At 39.8% G+C, this 23364-nt stretch overlaps 1 protein-coding gene and 2 long non-coding RNA genes across 3 annotated transcripts; 2 read left to right on the top strand and 1 right to left on the bottom strand.

Annotated features, from left to right (window-relative positions):
• The first annotated feature begins 486 nt into the window (after nucleotides 1–486).
• On the top strand, nucleotides 487–17092 carry cfap96 (cilia and flagella associated protein 96). The gene is made up of 11 exons (XM_065959008.1): nucleotides 487–1393; nucleotides 1682–1732; nucleotides 1963–2208; nucleotides 6326–6396; nucleotides 6715–6825; nucleotides 7354–7573; nucleotides 8541–8678; nucleotides 9447–9522; nucleotides 9611–9796; nucleotides 12649–12812; nucleotides 15453–17092. The coding sequence occupies exons 5-11, from the start codon at nucleotides 6726–6728 to the stop codon at nucleotides 15505–15507; spliced, it is 939 nt and encodes a 312-aa protein (XP_065815080.1). The 5' UTR covers nucleotides 487–1393; nucleotides 1682–1732; nucleotides 1963–2208; nucleotides 6326–6396; nucleotides 6715–6725; the 3' UTR covers nucleotides 15508–17092.
• LOC136179993 (uncharacterized) lies at nucleotides 2204–4919 on the bottom strand. Its single transcript, XR_010666925.1, has 4 exons — nucleotides 4718–4919; nucleotides 3515–3622; nucleotides 3287–3336; nucleotides 2204–2937 (listed from the first exon to the last, which is right to left on the bottom strand). It is a non-coding gene; the product is annotated as an uncharacterized lncRNA (long non-coding RNA).
• A 2062-nt stretch (nucleotides 17093–19154) lies between the features above and the next one.
• On the top strand, nucleotides 19155–21905 carry LOC110003950 (uncharacterized). Its single transcript, XR_002278939.3, has 5 exons — nucleotides 19155–19261; nucleotides 20244–20330; nucleotides 21147–21207; nucleotides 21392–21464; nucleotides 21718–21905. It is a non-coding gene; the product is annotated as an uncharacterized lncRNA (long non-coding RNA).
• The last annotated feature ends 1459 nt before the right edge of the window (nucleotides 21906–23364 follow it).

Here is a 23364-nt window from a genome sequence, read left to right as displayed (position 1 = left end):
GGTAGAAGAAAGCAGGATGTGATGAGGAGTAAGTTTCTGGTTCTGTATCTAGACTCTTCTGAGCTGGACTGGAGGTGACCGGGGCGGAGGAGGAGGGTCGCAGAGATCGCTCTGAAATGACAAACTGACTGGAAGAGAGAGAACAGGTTTTAAAATTTGAGAGCAGCAGGATGATTGGTTGAGAGAGGTTGTGTCAGAGTCGGGTTGGATTATTACTTCAAGAATAAATCAGCTGATCACCAGAGCAGGGAGACGGAGGAAGTGGTAGAGAGGGAGTGGCTTATTTAATAAAAGTGTGAGACAATATAACCAGTCTTCCAGCTTGAGCTGACGCTGAGCTCCATGTCCGTTTTTAAAAGTTTCAAGTCAAAACTAATTACAAATCTTGTGACTCATCACAAATTATCAGATGTTTTATTCAAAAAAGAAAGAAAGATTTTCAAAAAATAAACAAGAAATAGAAAATTATTAATCATTTTCTGATCAGGCTTAGATAAATACAAAACTCGATAATTTCATACTTACACATTGAGGATTCATGTGAAGGTGTTTAATACTGAGGTGTGTGTGTGTGTGTGTGTGTGTGACCCAGCTGCTGCCCTCTCCCCTCTCAAAGAAAAATTTGAACAACTCACCCTCAGACTCTTTTTCTGTCTCTCCATCTTTTTTTAACACGTCATCACATGTTTACAGTCTCTCTTTATTCTCACTGTGTGTCCATGTATGTGTCTTTTTGTCTATTTTTATGTGTGTGTGTGTACCTCTTTTGTAAACCTTTGTGTCTCCTCCTGTGTCTTTATCATTGAAGCTGCTCGCCTGCTGTCACTCTGTATTTTCTCCTTTGTACATCATTATATTGTTTCTGTATAATCAGCCAGGAGCAGTGAGGACTTTGTGGAGCACATTTTTATGTCCTCATCATTTGTTTGGCTAGCCTGCCACCTTGTGGACAAAGAGAGAACACAAAATTATCTTTATAGGAATAAATGCATTAAGAGTATTCAAGCCATCTTGCCATGCAGGTTATTTTAAAATAAATAAATCAGCAACAAACAAACACAACCCTACTCCCCACACACACACACACACACACACACACACACACACACACACACGCACACACACACACACACACACGCACACACACACACACACACACACACACACACGCACCAGTGGGCGCGCACTGTATCTGTTCCCACTCAACGTTCTTGAAGCCAAAATACGCCGCTTAGGGGCGCTTCCATCTTGCGATTTTGACGTCATTTGGAGCCAGTAGGGTCCGGGGGCAGGAGCCCTGGTAACACGCCCCGCCCACTTAGCGTACTGCCCTGATGACTTACGCAGCCCAGCTACGCCGAAAGCGCTCTGCCGGTCTACGATGAAGAAATGTGTAAGTACAACAAACCACCGTATTCAAAGTCTAATATTTAAACACACTGTTTTAAAAAATCCAGTTATTTTGATCATTATTGAAAATACGTGGGCTGCTGGGTCCTCTGTTTTTGCCAAAATCGTTCTATATTTAAGCTATATTTAAGCTAGGTTAGCACCACAGGCTACAGGTGGTAAGATATGTTGTATTTTGTTAGAAACTGATAGTCTGCAATGTGATTCATGTCTGCTTTTCTAATATATTTAAATAAACAGTAAGTCAATCGTTTTTTGTATTTTCATTTAGGCAAAGAAGAGATAAAAGCAGCTGGTCTGACATCTTCCACAGAGCTGAAGTGTAAGTTAAAATCATCTGTTAAAAGTTTATATCCTGTGATTGTTTTGAAGTTTCATAAGAGGATTGTCAAAACAAGCTATTGGTAACAATACAGTCTTCAAAAATAAAAATCACACTGAGTCATACACCAGCTAAATGTTAAATAGAAAGGTGATGTTTTCTTTTCCATTTTACAATCAACAGAACCTAAAAATGACTAATTTCAACCTTCATCTGTACACCTGTTACAGAGGTCAGGCTGAGGTCACATAGTTTGAAGGAACCTCCTCCTTTTTTCACCTGTGCCAGATGCCCTGCTCATCCACTGTGGTAGAAATGACCTTACACCAGCAGCTCTCCCAGATGAAGAGTCCTCTCTGCCATCACCCAGAGGAGCTGATCGACGTCTGAAGAAGGTGGACAGAGTCTGGTGCTTTGTGACAGTGAACAGTGAGAAGGCTACCATAGTCATCCTCAGATAAAACACAGAGATCCAGGTCAATATTTAATTTATTTTTCTTTCCTTGATGTTGCCCTGTGTTTGAAAGGCCAGATGCTGGAGGGTTGTGTTGGATTTGCTTTTCCATCATATTTTAACAGTCAAACAATCATCCAGGATCTTTATACTTTATTTGATTTTTGTTGGGATTTCTTTGTTAAATTATTTTTTATACTTTCTCCTATGTCCCAGCAGTTCAACCTGATGGTCTCCCTTACTTATTTTCCACATGGTTAATGAAACCAGGGGTTGTTTATTGAAGATTTCTTTTCATAAAATGTTTAAATAAACTTTTTAAAAATCTGACATGTTTCTGATTAACTGGAGTACAACAACATGTTGGTCACAGTAAAATAATTTAGCAGTTAAGTTTATAGTTCACATTTGAAAAGTCCTTGAACTGACATTAATTTCTTGTTGACCAACAACAGCAAAGACAACAGCAAAGCTAACAGACGAGCTCAGCTGGTCTCGTCCGAGATAAATGGCCTTCAAACTTATTTAATATTAAACATTTAAAGCCAACAAGCATAGCAAGATACATATGAGATTCCATTTCCATTTATTCAATCACAGACTTGTCAAACAGTCTGGCATTTTGTGCTGCTGTTTTCAAGAGTTAATAACTGAAGAGAAGAAGTCCATCGAGAGGGGACAGGAAACGTTCAGGGGACGAGTCCTCCATGTTGTCAGGTGTTGCTGATGGATCTGAATCTGAGGGAATCTTCTGTAATAAAGAAGAACAATCACAGAGTTAAATGTAAAGTATAATGAATTTTACTGTGATGTTTATGCCTCAGACCTGAAATCAGATCTGTCCTCAGGTTCTGCTAAACTTCAGGTTCTAAAGTTTGTTTTTATGACAGGAGAACTATTTATGAGGAAAAACAAAATATATAATAAGACATGATGAATTCAATAATATGATCAGCTTTATGAATTTATGTTTTAAGACAAAAGTGTTCCTGCCACTGAAGATTATTTTAAACTGTCATCACATGGGCCAGCCTGATATATTAAACTAATGTTAAATATTCTCATATAATCAGACAGCCAATTTGTGTGCTGAACCTCACTGGAGCTGGAATCAGAGTCTGGACTGCTGTTTCCTTTGGGCATTGATTTCCTTGAAGACAGAAAGAAGAACAATTTAACATGAACTTCTTGCAGAACCATAGAGGCTGTTAAAATCTTCTGCTAGTCTTCCTTACATTTTAAGAAGGATTATAAATTGTTACTAAAATTACTTTGATGCTGATAGCGGTTACAATAACACGGTCCAATCATATGAGAGATCATTTTACCTTTGAGTCCTATGTGAAGGCGTTCTCTTCAGAATCAGCACTGCAAAGACAAGAAGATGGCGTCCACCTTCACAACCTGCTGCTTCAGTCTGGCTGCATCATGGTCACCTACAGGAACAGCACAGAAATGCAATCAAAGTGCTTCACTTTATTTATCAGAGGATGTACTGTATGCAAAGTAAAACAAAATTAGCTGTAATTCCTCAAAAAGATTTGAGACTGCTTTGTTATTTGAGAGCGCAGATTGTTTCTTTTCCCTTCTCTCTGTTGGCCTGTACATGACCTTTTAGTGCTGTAAAAGATGCTACAGTAAATCCTGGATCAGCTGTGTGGATGGTGTGACTGTGTGGTAAAGCTTTGTTAAAGTTGTCACGCACATACTCATATGTCTTTGGAGAGTAAAAGTACAGTGTGGTGGCAAACTGCTTATAAAATATAAAATAGTATTTTATTGGTGAAGTGCCCCAATCAAAGCGTCCTACAGAGTAGCAGCAGCAGCTTTAGAGGGAGGAGACGAGAGCATTATGGAGAGGAGCGCACCGGAGGGGGCGAGCTGGGGGAGAGACGCACAACTCGAGAAAAAGGAAATCCCTGTTTAAAATATAATGTTGGTGAAAAGAGGGAAACAGGACGACATAAATGTCAATGTTGAAATTCTTTTGTATACAGAGACTGTTTGAATGTTCAGTTTTCTTTGACTATAAAAAGGCAACAATAGCCTGTAGTTTAATCCTGGTGTTTCTCTTCGTTAACGATTATTGAAGTGAAATCAAAAATAAATGCATGACATTTAAAACATATTAACATGTGTGGGGAAAAACGTGATCTTTATGTCTTCTTTTGTTGTGCCTATGTCTCCTCCTAACTACAATAACAGCAGCATGTTGTGTGTAACACTGGTCTCCTGCATTAACACCTTCCTTTCAAAGGTGTTAAATACAGACACAGTCACAATCACAGCAATGTTTGTCAGGTTTTGTCAATTTTTAGAACAATTTCTCAATGAGCGTCATTAAATTTACAATATGATCAACTTGTGACTGTTGAATTGGTGTGTGTGGAAGACAATGCAGAACATTTATCAGTTTAAGCAGCATGATGCTCGGTTAATATTACATTACACCACCGCCGGTTGTTGATGTTTGCGTTCACGTTTCGGTTAGTCTCTTAAATCAGTAACAGTTATATTAAATCAGATCTTACCTTTAGTTTTATCTGGATACATAGAGAAATAATCTACCCTCGTATATAGTGCATGAATTTCAGCCTGCACGGTGAAAGTAAAACCTGTTACTCTCGGTATAGCCCACTTATCACTCAGACTGTAAACACGTACACATTAGTAATGATGCAGGCCAGATTTAAATTATTTGACTTTGTTTTTACCCTCGATACTTTTTTGAGACTTTAACAGACGTTTTTATTTTTTTCCTTTAAAATAACTGTACAGTCAATGAACCACATCTATGAGCGGATTTTATATTATGATTCTTGGTTTTAAATACAATTTCAATCACAATAACGACATAACAATATCAAGAAACATAGCATGTCAGTTATTAGGTTTGCTCATTTAATAAAATAAAATAAAAAGATAAATCATGCCGGATAAGTAACCTAGCTTTACAACATTTCAGCTAACCTTAGACTGCGTATGTGTTAGCTAGCTAGATAACAACTTTAACCAATGACACATAAATCACTTTTTTACTTACCGAAAAATCTGCAAAGATCCCTTATCTCCCACAGGTCGGTTAGAACAGTTTACTGCAGAACAACTCATTTTGCCAGCTCAAAAAAGACGAAAAAACTGAACGGAAAAATTCAATGGCGTCTCGGCTTTCCTTCACTACGTAACTTTTGTTATTCACAAAGAGAGCTACGCAAGATCGGCGGCTGTCAATCATCGTCAAATATGATGTAAAATTCCGTTTTTTAACCTCAAATAACTTATTTAAAACAAACTTCACAGAAAAATGAGCATTTGAGCACAATGTAGGGTGATAATAACTAATGATCACAGCAGAGTTTATGTTTGGAAAAAAATTATGTGACGAGTATTTTAACTTTACAGTTTGACCCACATCCCATCTGTTATCATTGAGGAGGCGGGGTTTATGACCTATACTGCAGCCAGTCAGCAGGGGGAGCTCTAAAAATAAAAGCTTCACTAGACCGGGGACCTTGTCCCGTCCATTATTTTTACAGTCTATGACACACACACACACACACACACACACACACACACACACACACACACACACACACACACACACACACACAGTGCAGTCAAAGAGTCCTGAACGAGTGAAGCTTGTAAGCCCTAACAAATTATGCATGACACTTCACTTGTGCTGGAGCCATAATAAGACAACAATCAGCATCATTCACATTAAACATTAAAGATCCAATATTAAAAAGTCATGTTGTAAAAGTCTAGAAAGATAAATGACAGAGTCTGCTCAGTCTACAACGTTGAACTCTGCACCTGTGGGCATGCAGCTCCTACTCTGTATGGAGAGAACATGGGACGGCTCACTGACAATCTGATTGGCTCGTCTTAGAGTAGAGTATAGTCTGCAGGGATGTGTGATATTTACCTCTCATCATCAACAACATTCAGTCTTAGGCCCAAAGTCAGATTCAGGATAAGATCTTAATGATGTCTTGTTTTAGTCTCCTTTAAAAAAGAGCACAAACCAGACATTTGTTATCTTCTGTGTCTTATTTTGAAGGTTTCGTTGCCCTACTTCCCTTCCAGGAAGTATCCATTTCAGCTTGATGCAGTTTGTTTACCTCCCCGTCTCCAAGGTTACCGAGCTGTACACACAGACACAGAATTCACGCCTGAAGACAACCTGATATTAGTAACTGCAACACAGGTATGTAAAGGTGTGTTTTTAATGTGTGTGTGTTTGTACACAAAGTCAGTGTGTGTGTGTGTGTGTTGATAATGTGTGTGTGTGTGTTGATAATGTGTGTCTGTGTGTGTTTATAATGTTTGTGTGTGTGTGTGCGTGTGTCTGTGTGTGTTTAAAATGTGTGTGTGTGTATGTGTTTATAACGCGTTTGTGTGTGTATACAATGTGTGTGTGTGTGGATGTGTTGATAATGTGTGTGTGTGTGTGTGTGTGTGTGTGTGTGTGTGTGTGTAATATTTCTGTCTGTGTGTGTGTGTGTGTGTGTGTGTGTCTCTCCAGTGTGTGTAAAGATGGTGTCAGGTGAGGGGAAGTCGGACATGGAGCGTCTGGGTGTGTTTAAAGAGATGAGCTACATCACAGTGGGAGAGAAATATTCTCCTCAAACAAACCGTGAGTAACAAAACATTTCTGAATGTGAATACAGCAGAATGACAAATAAAGAGTTATCCTCTATCTTCATGAAATAAACTTCTAAACCGTCCATCACATTAACACATCACCCTGCTTTACTTTATCTGCATCGTCAAACACTCATCACAATTTTATTCTCGTAAAATGACAACTTTGATATCATGAAAATTGGATTTTATTCTCACCGTTTGGGACATTGATCTTTTACATTTACAATTCAATCTTGTAATGTAAGGGATGATGCATGACTGATTGTACCCCTGCAGTACTCCATACTACCCCTAGGGGCACTAGTAACTTTTAGGAGAAAGTGTGGTTTCTGGTTAGTTCTTTAATACATATCAACATGTAAAGATACGACTAGCAATAAATAAATACCATATATAGATTTATTAGTTTTATAGTTTTATTAATTTTAGTTCTATGATGACAGTCAATACTTTACATTTATATGTTTGTGACAAATCATCATGATATTTCATAAGACATGTCTTCTTTCAAATCTAGGTCCGTTTAATGAGTCCGCCTATCTGAGCAGACAGATGCAGGTGGGAATCGCCAAACAGCGATGCGCCCTGCAGAGCGGCTTCTTCGAGAAGTCCTTTAATCGAATATTCGAACGCGAGGCCCTGAGCGACCCGCTGAGACAGGCCCGACAGAACCGCATCCAGCAGGCCAAGAAGAACCTGGGAAAGGCCTTCCTGCCCTGCAACAGCATCAAGAAGCCGTGAGAGAGCACACAGGCACACAATGTTAAAGCAAGAATATGGGATTTTTCACACTTAAATGGAGCAGAAATCAAGTATATCCTCTGCCGGCCGGGCTCATCCCCTCGCGTGTAAAAGTTGTTTAATTGAGGGACTAGAGAAAAGAAGAATAACATACTGTACTCACTGCTTAACTGTGTTTCTAGATCACGCTCATTTCAGGTAAATTTACAAGCAGTGTGAAGATACGAGCATAATAAAGCATAGCATTAGCATGCTAACACAACAATGCAGCGTGAGTTGTATTGGTTTCATTCTGGAGCTCAAGGGCGACATCTGCTGGATCAAAAACTCACATATAGCCTTTAAAGAGGAATTCACATTTTTTAAATTACGTAAAGGTACAAAAGTGATATTGGTGCAGTAACAAACACAAAAAGTGTTGGTGCTCCCTGCAGTTTGCTCGTGTTTAGTGTGTGTACCTTTACACTGTACAGAGCTGCACTCTCATGTTGACTGATTTGCATTAACGGTGGTCATTTTCCCCAAATGACTGCATAATGGTTAGTTTAAGCATCGGCACACATAGACGCCATCTGCTCTGCAGTGCAGTTGTGGGAGCATTTAACCCTAGGCAAGAACATTTGTGTTTTTGCACATTTGCACAGATTTAGAGGGCGCAAAAACTGCACAACAGTTTTGACAGTTCTAATGCAACATGAAGTGTTGCATTAGACCAGAGGGCTGTGCTGTAGAGAAACATACTTGGTTTTGTAAAATGAAATTTAGTTTCTGCTTTTACTGTGCCACAAAGTAGCAGGATTCAAATATGGATGATGTCTGTTATTAAAAAAGCAGAAGATTCAAATTAAAATTTCAGTTTAAAGATTCACTTTCTGTCCTCTCTGCCCTACTGTTACTTTTAAACCCCAGTAAACTAAAACCCAACATCTCTCTCTTATTTGAAACTAATTTTCTTCTCTGCAGCTGTGGTTCAGGGAGTTACTACGGGACTCTGTGTGGACCGGTTGAAGCCATGAGTCCACTGACTGTAGCTCGGAAAGCCCGTCCTTCACCTGGACGCAATATCCTCACCTCACCTCCTAAAAAAGGCAGTGGTTACAGGTTTACGGCAAGAACTCTTTTGTAACTGCTCTGCATGAAACTCTTTAACTTCTTTATACCCCCTGACACACACTTATTACATTCAGTGAGTTCACATGGACTTGAGTATGCTGGTTATGACCAAGCAGCAACCTCCAGTCTTGAAAAATGAAGCCAATGAGGAAGTGCAAAATCCTGCAGCTCGTCGAGTGTCCACTAGAGGCTGACTCCAGGAACACAGGAAGTCACATACACACAACAGGCAACTGGTTATGAGTCTAACCTGGTTTTGATCATATTCAGGATATTGTGTTTAAATATAAACAGAAAAACCTGGTTATTTATATTCCTGTAAAGATGATAAATACTTTTGTCTTGGTTTTTGATCACTGGGGTTTATTGTGGACGTATCCACATCATTTCTAGCTGCAGGAAAGACAAAACTCAGTTTCTTATCCGCCATGTTTTTGTTTGCTGATACATCACTTGGCTCAGGCCGAGCCTGAGCAGGTAGTCGGCAGCTGTCAGTTACCGGGGTAAGGTGTATACATGCCGCAGTATTCCATTTTTTTTTCGCCCAGAGTTTTCAAAGTTGCATAATCGGGTTACTCCTAATAGGGATAATATGGGGATATGATGTTTACACATACACAAAATATTTTACTTAAAAAAACAGATCATTCCTGTGATACTCAAGTCCATTTAAACACAGTCACTGGGTACCTTGAAGCTTAATCTGATTTATTTGTTCTGCATAATTATGTTAATACCACGTTGTTTCTCTTGCAGCTATCCCAACGTGACACTGTCAAAGATTGAGCTGTATGCCTCAGACCCCTACAGCAGAGTCAAAGAAGTTCAAAAGGTGTGCGTCATTTAAATCTGTATGATAAAAAAACTTCCCTTCTATATTCACACTGATTTTAAATAATGTAAATGTGTTTGTGACACAGAGGGAGGCAGCCATCCATCGCTCTAAGTTAAGAGATGGTCCCTTCAAGCTCAACCTTCACCCCAAAGAATACTTCCAACGCAACCCGTATCGCAGTGACAAACCCCTCCCACCGGCCCACAAGCCCCTCCCACCTGCAAAGAAAGACTCTCCCGTTCCCTTCAAGCCCCCCTCCCCAAGCAAAAAGGTGATCATCTCAATCTCAATGTTCACCTGACATCCTGTTTGAAGAGATCATCAGTCACTGTTGTAAAGTTTGAAACGCAGCAGCTCATGTTAGCATTAAATCAACTCCTATAGCTTAAAGGGCTCCTTTAACAAACTACAGATCCCAAGCTAATATGTTAGCTAATAGATTGAATGCTAAGGTAAGCTGTTGTTTTACAATAGCACTGAAATAATTTCAACTCGAGTAGGGGAGAGTGGGGTAAGTAGTGCCAATTTTTACTTAAAGTGCCTTTAAAGCAAGGGGATTACAGTAATGCCTCCAACTAAAATATGTACATATAGTTTAGGATGTTGTGCATCCACAATCACTTTGGATATTAAATAAACTGTTTGAGAAATATAGCTTTAGAAAAAAAAGTAGTTTTGTGGCACAACTTGCCCCCGGTGCGGGGTAAGTTATGCCATTATAGAGAATACACTGGGGTAAATTGTGCCATTGATAATTGAAGTAAAACAGATCATTTTAATCTCACGCTAATGCTATATAAAAGTTAGACAAATTCAATACAAAATTACTTATTTAATGTTTATTTAAAGTTTTAACAACATCAAACACACTCATTGTATGAACACATACTCAGAACAAAATAAAAAATCCAAAATGAGCACCTAAGCATCTGCAAATCATCTGCATCTGAATCTCTTCACAAACTCGGCCTACTACTGAACATCCCACTTGACAATGCTGCAGGGGAATGTGAACTTATGCTCCTTTCTGGCTGTACCACCAAGTTTTTATGGTGTGGGTAGTTTCTTGAGCACATCACCTCTAGGGATGACTCCTTCATCATTCTCTCTAAATGTGAAGCTGGGCTTTCCATCAACAGACCTCTTACAACTTTGCACTGATCTCTGTGCCACTGGCACAACTTAACCCAGGCCTTTTGGCACAAATTACCCCAAGCCCAACATTTTGAAAAAGATGCACCCCCCAGCTGTTTTGAGCTAGCATCATGCTAACTGTATAGACTCATGGTGTAGCTTACTAAAGCACTAAAACATGTGTGAACTGTTTTCAAAGTTGTCTATTTTGTTCAAACACAGCAATCAAAAAACCTTGATTATAGAAATTTTGCTTTGGAGGACAAAAAAATATTTTTTGAACTTAAATGTGCTTACCTCTCAAGCCATGTGTCTCCCTTCTTTGCAGGATGAGTGAAATGGATGCCACTTCAAAAATATGTGGTCACATGACCAACTTCTTCTATGGTTTTCTAGATAACAGGGGTGGCACTTCTTGCCCCTTGGCACAAATTACCCCACTCTCCCCTACTGTTGAATATTAGCTTATTAAATTACAGAATCCCAGTCGTTATGTTCATGAAGTTAGCTTGTGTCTGATGTTGCATATAGCACTATCCCTGGCTTCTAACTGATTAAATAGTATTATACGATGTTAAAGTTTAGCCAATGTGTTATGCTAAAGTTAGCATATAAAGCTGCTGCACCTGGATTAGCTATTTGACGTGGTTACCTCGTTCAGTGAATCAAAGTTTATGTCAGATTGCCTTGTTGAACAAGCTGATTTTTTATTTTACTTTCATTGGCTACTTGTGTCCATCTGTCCATACAAAAATCACCTGCATGGAACACTTGCATGGAAAACCTGACTCAACACAAAGGTTCCAACCTGTATAGAGGTAACTGTCAATCACCCCGTGAGATCCTTAACACCAAACACCACTTTATACATTTTTAAAATCTGCTCCTACACTTAGCATTCATTAAACATCCCTAAAAACGTTTAGCGTGAGATTAGAAAACACTGTTAGCAACACGTTAAAACACTATTCCTGTGTATTTAAAAAACACAATTTACAGAATGTTTTTCATCGACCAAGCACAGAGGACAAAGAGGTGTAAAAGAAGAGCTGTGTGTGTTTGGGCTGAAACTAGAGAGGATTAAAGTGATCTAATGTGAGACCTGTGTTGTGTTCCTGCTAGCATAGATTGCTCTGTGACAGACGGAGCTGTAGTGTGCCTGCCATGTTATCACATTCTTCACTCATTCACTTACATATTAACACTTTAATCTTCACATTTCATAAATATTTTGGTGAAAATGTCTCTCAAGGAATTACTACACCACACTACACTAGTGACCGTCTTATTAAAAATGTAATTTAAAAAATAAAAGGCTTGCTAGCTCAATTTAACACCTTCTCATCCTCGTCTCAGAGCCTCACTCGTCTTCATATCCTGTCATCAATAAAAAAATGTTTCACTATAATTCACGTTACATTATATATTATATTATGTTTTTAAATATCTGATAACCCTGACTTTCTGTCAGGAAATATTCAAATGTGGTAGTTTATTTGTCAAAACTACTGCTGTATTTACCACCACATTACAGCTATGAACATTGTTATTTTTTATTATCATTATGTTATACTATTACAGAGAAATAGTATTTAAAGTAAAGATCCACTCAGGTTACACGGTTAATGTTCACACATCAGGTGTGTGATGTTGTAACTCCTCAGATCACAGTATGGGCTCGTTTGTCCAGTTTGACGGAGAGAGACTGAAGAGATCCTCATGTACACCTTTAAATTAATTTATTTTATAATGTTATGATGCCGATCCATGTTCATAAAAGTCACATTTTATATGTTTACCTCACTGCTTATTGGAACAGTTTCCTTATTTAAGCTTTTAAATCGGTAAAAAAAAAGGATTTTCCATTCATTTTGGATCAAAGGTTTTCACCCAGAAAGGGGCGGGGCCGGCTTCATTTTGGCAAAGCACCAGGATGTGTTGCTCTCACCTGTTATTTCACACTGATCATATCTATCTGTTTTGTTTTAGATTGGAGGAATGAAGGCGGGGACGTTTGACTCTTATCCCTCACATTCTGCTGATTCATACGTTATCCGCCGCTCGAAACCTACCAATCAGGAGCCAGTCTTCCGTCCTGCTCCTGGTCCTAAGAGCACACCTGTTAAGAGTATCATCGCCGTCAATGTGAACAGGTTTGTGCCTATTCACTGCTGTAGATATGATCCGGTCTCACAATGGAGGGCTTCAGGGGACACGATCACCCTGTAGAGGTCATAAAGACTTCTCCTCGTTTACAGGAAAGTCTCACATTACAATCTGCATCCTGTCAGGTAAAAGTTGAGAATATAAAGAAGTAGGACTACTTGAGTACTTTAAAAGTGGAATAACTGAATGTCTTTGGCTTTTTTGAAGCAGCATACAATCATCCAGCAGCATTCTTATCATTTGTTTGGCGTTGTGTCTGTGTGGACCTAATGACCGATGGATGGATGGATGGATGGATGGATGGATGATGGAGGGATGGATGGATGGGGATGGATGGATGGCTAGCTAGATGGAGGGATAGATGAATGGATAGATCTATTGATCGCCCGATTGAGATGGATGGAGCAATGGATGAAGTTATGGATGAATAATAGATAGATGATGGATGAAGGATGGAAGGATGGATGGATGGACGGATGTTGAATGGATGGATAGATGGATGCTGAATGGATGGATGGTGGATGGATGGATGGATGGATGCTGAATGGATGGATGGATTCTGAATGGATGGAAGGATGCTGAATGGATGGATGTTGAATGAATGAATGGATGGATGTTGAATGGATTGATAGATGGATGATGGATGTTGAATGGATGAAGGATGGATGGATGGACAGATGTTGAATGAATGGATGGATGGATGGATGTTGAATGGATGGATGGATGGATGGATGTTGAATGGATGGATGGATGGGGATGGATGGATGGATGGATTGATGGATGGGGATGGATGGATGGATGATTGATGGATGGATGGATGCTGAATAGATTGATGGATGGATGGATGGATGGATGGATGGATGTTGAATGGATGAAGGATGGATGGATGGATGGACAGATTTGAATGGATGGATAGATGGATGGTGGATGGATGGATGCTGAATGGATGGATGGATGGTGGATGGATGGATGGATGGATGGATGGATGGTGGATGGATGGATGGATGCTGAATGGATGGATGGTGGATGGATGGATGGATGGATGCTGAATGGATGGATGATGGATGGATGGATGGATGGTGGATGGTGGATGGATGGATGGTGGATGGATGGATGCTGAATGGATGGATGGATGGTGGATGGTGGATGGATGGATGGGGATGGATATGGAGGGATGATGGATGGGGATGGAGGGATGGATGGAGGGATTGATGGATATATGGAGGGATAGATGGATGGATGGATGGATAGATATATGGAGGGATAGATGGATGAATAATAGATAGATGATAGGTGGATGGATGGATGTTAAATAGATGAAGGATGGATGGATGGATGGATGCTGAATGGATGGATGGTGGATGGATGGATGGATGGATGCTGAATGGATGGATGGATTCTGAATGGATGGAAGGATGCTGAATGGATGGATGTTGAATGAATGAATGGATGGATGTTGAATGGATTGATAGATGGATGATGGATGTTGAATGGATGAAGGATGGATGGATGGACAGATGTTGAATGAATGGATGGATGTTGAATGGATGGATGGATGGATGGATGTTGAATGGATGGATGGATGGATGGATGGATTGATGGATGGACATAGACTGGATGATGGATGGATGGATGGACGGATGATGGATGGATGGATGGATGGTGGATGGATGATTGATGGATGGATGGATGCTGAATAGATTGATGGATGGATGGATGGATGGATGTTGAATGGATGAAGGATGGATGGATGGACAGATTTGAATGGATGGATAGATGGATGGTGGATGGATGGATGCTGAATGGATGGATGGATGGTGGATGGATGCTGAATGGATGGATGGATGGTGGATGGATGGATGGATGCTGAATGGATGGATGATGGATGGATGGATGGATGGATGGTGGATGGATGGATGGATGCTGAATGGATGGATGGTGGATGGATGGATGCTGAATGGATGGATGGTGGATGGATGATAGATGGATGATGGAAGGATGGATGCTGAATGGATGGATGGATGGGTGGATGGATATATGGAGGGATAGATGGATGGATGGATGGATATATGGAGGGATAGATGGATGAATAATAGATAGATGATAGGTGGATGGATGGATGTTAAATGGATGAAGGATGGAAGGATGGATGGATGGATGGATGTTGAATGGATGGATGACAGTGATTTAGTAAGTGTTTTGCAGTTGATACTTAAATAAAGAAATTATCATTTTTGCAGGCTAAGAGAATATATAATTAGTTATTGTCGACTAAATCAAAAATAAATAGCAGTGAATAGACAAAGTAACAGTTACTACACAAAATAATCATCATGAGAAAGGAGCCATCTTGTACTTGTTTGTTTTGACACAAATTGTGTATTGTACTAGGTATAAAATGAGGATATTATTTTACAGCTTCAAGGTCCACTGAGGGGGAGAAGAACATATCAGACTTTGTCATGTCATTATTATTAACTACAGATTCAGGTCATTTAATACACCTGAACAAGTGGTTATTTTTCAACCAACCCTAACGACATCATCTTCACCCAAACCATGCTTAAATGTGTAAATCCTGGTTGAGGAACTTTAGAATTGTTTTTTTTTTCTTCTTGTTGTTTCAGAAGTGTGCACTCAGTAAGCTACACTTCAACCATTCCAACTTTGATGACCTTTTGACCACATGATCCATCGGGCCGTCACACTGCTGTTTTCTGCTGTTTAATACGTGAGCAATATCACACAAGAGGAAGTAATGTACTGAATATCACATGAAAAAATAATCACAGCAGTGTTGATATTCAGAAAAAGCATCTCAACCTTGATTGTGATATTATTTATTATTATATATACTGTAGGCCAGGGGTGCCCAACCTTTTTTGAACCAAGATCTACTTTTAAAGTTGTCAGTCTGCTGAGATCTACCAGTCCACATAGTGAGCCTTTACCAACAGCCTACAAACGCATTTAATACTCAAACAACAAACAGAAAATAATATCAGATATAATAAATGAGAGTTCTGTAAAAAATAATGCAATATCGACATACTTTTTTTAAAACTCTTATTTTAGGGTAGGCTACATTTTAATATTACGTTTGTATTTATATCACATATGTTTTTCCCTTAATTTTGTTTACAACAAACAACTTTAATCTGTGTGGAGATGTTCACAGACTACAGCAGGCTGCTGTGAGATGATGTTGCTTTTGTTAAATTAGCTGCAGACACGGTGAGAGTGAACGGAGTAAAGTCCAACGGACTGTTTGACCGGGTCACGTGTGTTCCCACCTCGGTCTGTAAAGATCACGGATCAACTGTGTGCTGTAGCACTAAAAGTAAAAAGTAAAAAGGTTCGCGTGGTGGCTGGCGCTCCAGTGCAAGTGTGTGTGTATGTGTGTGCGTTTGCGCTGTATGTTGGTGTGCCCCGCGATGCTCACAGTCATGACAGCAGAGAGGAGCAGAGAAAAGTAGCTGCAGCTTCATCAAATGCGCTTAATCCTCGTAGCATAGTTTCTATATATGACTTTTTTGTAAAACATTTACCCCCCCCGGTTTTACCTGCACGTCATTGCGCATGCCTGCACTCTCTCTTGCGCGCGCTCTCTCTCTCTCTCTCGCTCCCCCGCTCGCTCTCTCGCTCGCTCTCTCATGCACGCAGCAATTTCATGAATAAATGAAAAATTAAATACAAACAGGTCGGAAGTATACTTGGCTCCCCACACAGGTATCGTGTGTGGGAAACACTGCAATGAGATGAAATTGAAATCACTTTTCTATTTTACAATTGTATTTTATATTGACAAAACATCTCGCGATCGACTGAGAATCAGTCAGCGATCTACCTGTCGATCGCGATCTACCTGTCGATCGCGTTTGGGCACCCCTGCTGTAGGCTTTATACAGTATATGTATTATATATATTCTGATTTATCCTGCTGGTTTACTCTGAATTTGGAAAATCTGCATTTCTCTATAAATGTGGAATAATTTACTACACACTCTCAAGATGGACACTCTTGTTTCTCTTGGACAAACTAAGACAATAACTACAATCCACTTCACCACAGTGTGCAACTCATAGTCTGTAACTACTGTTATATACAGTCTGTGGTCCTTTCTTTGTTTTCTTTGTGCTCTTTTTTGTCTATTGATGTCGTTGTAAATGAGGGAAACTTCAATGATGTCCAAGGCTTAAATAAAAGTTTGAAAAGACATTTCCTCTAATTAATGTAAAACTTATTCTAAATGAAATGTTAAGTTGTTTTCTGTCTCCTCGCCTGTTTCCTCTTAAATCAATCCATTTTGGGTTTACATTCAAGGTTTTACTTTTCACAGACTTTGAGTTTACTATACAGTAAATAAAAAGATACACAAGTCAGAACATTTCAAATGAATCTTTGGTCGTTGATGATGGTACATCTGCTTCCCTTCCCATGATGTGAAAATATACAGTATACAGATGCATCTTACACAGTGGGGAATAAAGTAGTGATTGCATTTATTAATCCAGAGCTAAACATCATGTCAAATAGAAGGGTCAGAGATGACCTGTCAGTCTATACAGGAGAACTATCAGCCATTCTGCTTGCTCTTAGCTTGATATGGGAAACTAGCCAAGGGAAGCTACAATTGAGTCTGACTCCGGTAGTGCGCTAATAAGTATCCAAAATATTCAATCAGATACAAGGCAAGATGACGTTATCCTTGACATACTACAAGCAATATTCAGCATCAAAAAAACAGGGACAGAGGACCACTTCATGGATTCATATTGGAGTGGAGGGGAAACAAATGGGCAGATACAATTGCTAAAGTGGCAGAAATATGTTTGTACAATATAGCAAAACTATAAGTATAATCAAGTAAGAAATGAATGGAGCCATCAAACAGTTTTTGGCCTTTAACAAGAAGGGAAGACACTACTAAAGCATGAAAAGGAAATTAGGTGAAATGAGGGACACCAACAGAAGCAAAAATGCAGAGAGCATCAAATCAAGAATGAGATTTGGTCCTACAGGTCTGAACAGAACACCTCAAGTCGTTGTTTGCAACATGGAGATGTGATCATTGTGGTGTTCTGGAAACTGAGGTATACAGAGTTCATATACACACTGATTGTTCAATCTCCATAGGATCCACCCTATTCTAAATAATAAATATTTACTTAAATTGCAAAAACTGTTGAATTATGTGACTTGACTAAGAAATCAGAGTTGGTACCTTATCGAATTGCTATGTATCGCATTATCCCCAACCCTGAAATCATTTACATCACTATGTAGATGTCTCCGTCTTGAGTCTGTTGTCCAGTTACATTCTGCTCATTTTCTGCATCTTAATTTTATAACCATCCCTACTCCCTTATTTCAAGCAGTGGAGGTTGAGTGTTAATGTGTAAATATAAAAGGTCAGTTTTTTACAGTAACTTATTATGCAAGAGGAGTCTGGCCCCTTAAAAAAATACATTTGGGGAATAATTTAGAGAACACACACTTCTTGAGGCACCACATCACAAGATGTATGTGAGTATACAGGAGAGACAGATTCTGAAACAGTCATGTCAAAGATGTCAAATAACACTAGTATTAGGTGGGGGTTGTTTCTATAGTAGATGGACAATGATGAAACTGTGAAACAGACTGTGGATCATCTTAGATTTATTCAGCCATGGTCAGAAAACATAGAAACACAACACACATGGCTGACAAAGTGCAGACCATCACTGACCCATGCTGACCAAGATCTCACCATCATAGACAGTCATCATCAAGTGGCCATCATGGACAAAGTAGCAGAATGGCAAAGTCTTCATCTTCACAGTGTTCCTTATATTCTACTAGAAGGTACAGCCCACAAATTCCTGGCTGCTTCGGTTCATCTCTAAAAGGCTAGAAAGAAGACATCAGCTTGACTCTTAAATATCAGACATATACATTTCTTCCGTTTCAGAGTCACATTTCCTTTTCAGCTTACAACAGACTCTTCAATCCAAATATAACTCTGCTGCTATGAGGTCTCTTACACATGTATTACAGCTTCACAAACCTAAAAGAAGAATTACTCTTAGATCGTTTACACAATTTAAAGATATATCCACAAAATTATCAAGATGAATGAATTCATGAAAATACGTACAAACAACTAGATACAAGAGGCTCTCTGCAGAAGAACTCACGGGTAAAGGGACTAAGAGTCACATAGATCTTTCGACAGTACGGTACTTGTTAGGAAAATTTAGTGCACCAACACCCTCCAGTCCAGAGGGGGGCAGTAATGCAGTTGTTTGCTAACCGCCATGAAAATGCTCCTCTCCCCACAATGCACAGCGGCATAATGCTTGTTATAAATAGCTGCGTGACTTCCGTTCTGTCTCTCTGTCCTCCTGAAACATGTTGCTACACAGGTCTGCTCTCTGCTCGTCACTGAACATGGTGAGTCTTTCTGCTTCTGTCAGGTTAGATTAGAACCTCAAACACCTGACGTGAAGCGAGTTTTTTTAAAAATAGTTTTTATAGCTATTCAAAGTAAAACTTGTTTCTTTGTAGTCCGTACTGAAAATATTGGCAAGAAAACCCACGGGCCAGGTGTTGCGTCGAGATGTGCTACCCATCGAGAAATACTTCCACTAAAATATGAAATGGAAGTTAAATTATTGACGATTAAACTATTTTCCAGTTTCATTGAAGTGCACGTGTTTCAATGTGATTATGTACCGGAAGTTTTACTTGATTTTTTTATCCCATCGAGGCACCAAAACGTGCTCTGCTTCATCAGGTGACATGCAGAGTAGTGATTTTAATATGAAGTTGTTTTCGAATGGTAGCATGATTAGATTTGGGACATGAAATGTTTCATGTTGGTAGCATTTTGAAACACGTGGCTCATCTGAACTGCAGTCTGTATTTCCGGTCACCCAGTAACCAGATCAGCTGCGTACAGCTTCACATCCAAACCAGTCAGACTCATCAATAAACAGCCTGCAAACATCACGTTTCATGATCCCAGTGGGAAATGGACTGTAGGAGACATGGAGCTCTCTGACTGTGCTCCTAGAGGAGGAGGAGGGGAACACGTTGTAGAAAGTGGAGCTGAAGTTTGGTGGCTGCTTTAACCAAAAGTATCATTGAATGCTGCAACAACACATGCCTTTTAATTTAATGTGTAATCTCTTGTGCTGAAAAGTGCTACACCTATTTGATCAGGCCCTTAAAGGAAGGTCATAGTTATGCCATTTTAAGTTATGTAAAGCAAAGCTTAATGCTTCATTAATAAACTTAATTAAGAAGTTTAACTTGTGACTCTGCAGACTGTCTTAACTTGTGACCATGAGTGTGGTTGACAGGTTGCTCGGGTGGCTCTGATTGGCTCCTTTCATTATTTGAACTAATGTGACTTTGATGTGTTCACTTTCAGAGATGCTGCACCCCCTGTTGATCACATGTTGGAGCCAAGCATCAGAAATGGGATAGAGCTACAAACCTGATGCCTGTGGGACTACAGGTAAATATTCACCCTGAGGCCCTTTAGTTTACCCCCCTCCCCTCCCCAGCTCTAAGTCAGCTGACCAGGCAGTGTCTGTGCCCGGCTCAGTGTTACAGCGCTGGTAGACGAAGTCTCTGTGCCCAGTCAGAGCTGTGCAGGTTCTGTTTTAGAGTCTGCTGCTCCTGATCTGCTGCAGAGCACGGCCCAATGAGAGTGGCCTGTCCTGATCACACAGCAGGGCAGGCCTAGTACATGGCCACACATTCACACACAGGGCCCAGTTCTAGACTGCTTTGAATGGGGGTGGGGGGCAGGCAGTAAGAGATGTTATAAACTACTACAGTTGGTGTTATTTATGACTAAACTACAACATGGATTGTTTTGTGTTTGTAGCTTAAGTAATTCATAACTTTAATACTTATGTCAGTAGCTTATTGAATTTGACTCCCACCCCAGCAAAGAGGAGTTGGGTACAAGACAAAATCTGTCGGAGATGTAAATACAGGGAATATCAAACATTTCGTAAAGAGCACTTGGGATGTCAACGGCCTCTTTCTGAAAAGTCTTATGATTTTCAACTCTTCAGAGATCAGAGCGGTGTCAACAAAAAGGCTTGAAGCTTTTTGTCTAGACTGCTGTAACAAACGCTCTCCTCATTGAACACTATTGAGGGGAAAACATGGCATGTTGTTGATTCAACTGTCACTTTTAGAAAGTCTAATGACCCCATGGTATTATTTAAAGTCTGTGGGGGGTTGATCCTCCAGCTGAGAGAACCTGCCTGGTTGTCAATCTACAGTAAGACATCTGAACCAGACTGTTTCTTTGTTTCAGGTGGAGCCTCTGACGAGCTGCTCTGTGAGGAGCTTAGTGTCCCGCTGAAGGCCGACTACAGGTGGGAGTGCTATGATCTGTTCTTCCTTCTTTTCTAAAAGTCGTGGTGTTTGCTGTGATTATAAATGTAACACATCATGCTGACAAACACCGTGGTGAACATTACACACTGAGCAAAGCCTCCATCTGCCAGTGTTCAGAATCAAACCGCTGACCTCTGCTGACTGCTGCTTGTTTCTCTGCAGGTGCTGGAGCAGCAGCAGCTGCTGACCTGAAGGGGGCAGCAAACACCAGGAAGAGCAGTGTGCTTGATGAGGGGTAGGTCTGACACTTCCACAGCATTTTCTGTCATGACTTGAAACCCAATCGTGTACTGCCGTGGCAGAGACTCTTCCTCTCTGCTGGGGAATCTAAACATTGGGAGATAAATGTCAGGACTTGGCACAGGTTCACGTTGACCCCGTTTACCAGAACCTGACTGAAGACCTGAAACATTCTGCTTCTGTGCATCATTAACTCTTGACTTCAGTATAAATGTTCAGCTAATTCTTGTTTACTGTTTCCACTTCAGTCCAACGTGCACGTCTGGATGAGAAGTCCTTCTGCTGACCTTGACTTCCGGACACACCTGGGTGTATTTTCTTGAGGCGTGTCTGCTCCCCCTGACGGAGTCGGCGGGTCGATGTAAACATCTGTTACATTTTGTTGGAAAGTGATACCTGCTTGTATTGTAATAAAAGTTGAACTTAAAGAACCTCACATCAGATTTTTGGTGATTATTTGACTCTTTCAGAATAAAAGACCTTAAGAATTAAATGTTAATTTGACATGAACCTTATCTTTCACGAGTAGTCCTCAGTCTCTGATAAGGATGGCTGTCACTGAGGCAGGCCTCTAATTTAGAGATGCTGCCTGTCAACAAGCAAGGTAGGAAACTGCTGCAGGGGGCTCCTTGTTGACACTACTTTGGAAAGTAAACACTAAAAGGGGGCCCTCTACCTCAGCAGTCTTGTTTTTCCGAAACTTGTGGAAACACCAGGCTGGTAAGAGGGATGGGGTGTGATTAAATGAAACTAATCTAAAACATGCTTAATAGGATTGTTTCAACCATAAACTAAATATTACAGAACCACTGGGACATTTATGTTCAAGTTGTCTATACAGCTTAAACCTTGAGTTGAAATAATGTCTGAACATCCTGGAGGGGTCATGTGAAATAATTATCTCAACATTTCAAAGATGATTCAAGACATTGAGCAGCTGATTCTAAAAAGCATTTTGTTACTCAAGGTAAGATTCAAACCATTAAACATCTCTTAATGCTTAAATATCATGTCCAGTAATGAATTGAACATTTCTTTAACAAGCTGACTGTAGTGGCTATTTGTCCAAAAACAAATCTAAAACTAATATCACAATCAAATGACCACTGATGCACCATGGGGGATGTGATGTACGCAGGGAAAATAAGTCCAATGTCCATGCAAAAGATTTGTGGTTTGTTGGTGGTGTATTTAAAGAAATCAAATCAAAAGAACAAAGTTGTGGCTCCTGCTGCCTCTCAGGCTCACCCAGGTGCATGCTGGTCCTCTACCTGCCTCTTAAATAATCTCAGGTGCCCACAGTATTACCCAAAATACCTAACAAAAATACTAATTCAAAACTAAATTTAGTAAACAAATAACTAGCAAAAGAAAATACTACCCAAAATCTATTCTAAATAAACACCACCCAAATATTAATGAAATAAAAACCAGAACTAATTCTAACAACAACTAAATAGCTCCAACACATAAGACCTTAATGATATTAATGATGATGATGGTTTTGTTTGATAAGGAAGATATTAGGATGGTTTTGATGCTGGTTAGAATTCTCAAGAAGTTTTCAGTTGCAAATTCAGTAATTTGATTAAAAAAGAAGACTCTTTCTTTGGAGAGTTGTGCTCTCTTCTAAGTTAACTCTGTCAATTAACAGGCAACAGTTTCCCCTCACTCAATTTAACACAGGTTGACTAGTTTTAGATGGAGGGTCTCAGTATGCATCTTGACAGAGAATGAGCAGGTTCTGTTGTTTACATGACTTAAAAACAATAAAGTATTCATGCATTCAACTGCCGACATGATATCTCCATGATCAGAGAATAACATGTTTTTACATCCTGACCACAGTTTAATATAATCCTGTAACACTCTGTTGCTGGTCCTGTGCTTTAATC

This window comes from Labrus bergylta, chromosome 9, assembly GCF_963930695.1.
Source record: "Labrus bergylta chromosome 9, fLabBer1.1, whole genome shotgun sequence".
NCBI classification, from domain to species: Eukaryota; Metazoa; Chordata; class Actinopteri; order Labriformes; family Labridae; genus Labrus; species Labrus bergylta.
The sequence above is the reverse complement of the archived record's forward strand: the minus strand, read 5'-3'. Positions and strand labels throughout refer to the sequence as shown.

Excerpts from the sequence above, each read along its gene's own strand:
- cfap96 (XM_065959008.1), top strand. The coding sequence starts at position 6,726 with ATGGTGTCAGGTGAGGGGAAGTCGGACATGGAGCGTCTGGGTGTGTTT. Across the intron at positions 9,797-12,648 it reads CCCCCTCCCCAAGCAAAAAG|ATTGGAGGAATGAAGGCGGG; the intron begins GTGATCATCTCA and ends GTTTTGTTTTAG. Across the intron at positions 12,813-15,452 it reads ATCGCCGTCAATGTGAACAG|AAGTGTGCACTCAGTAAGCT; the intron begins GTTTGTGCCTAT and ends TTGTTGTTTCAG.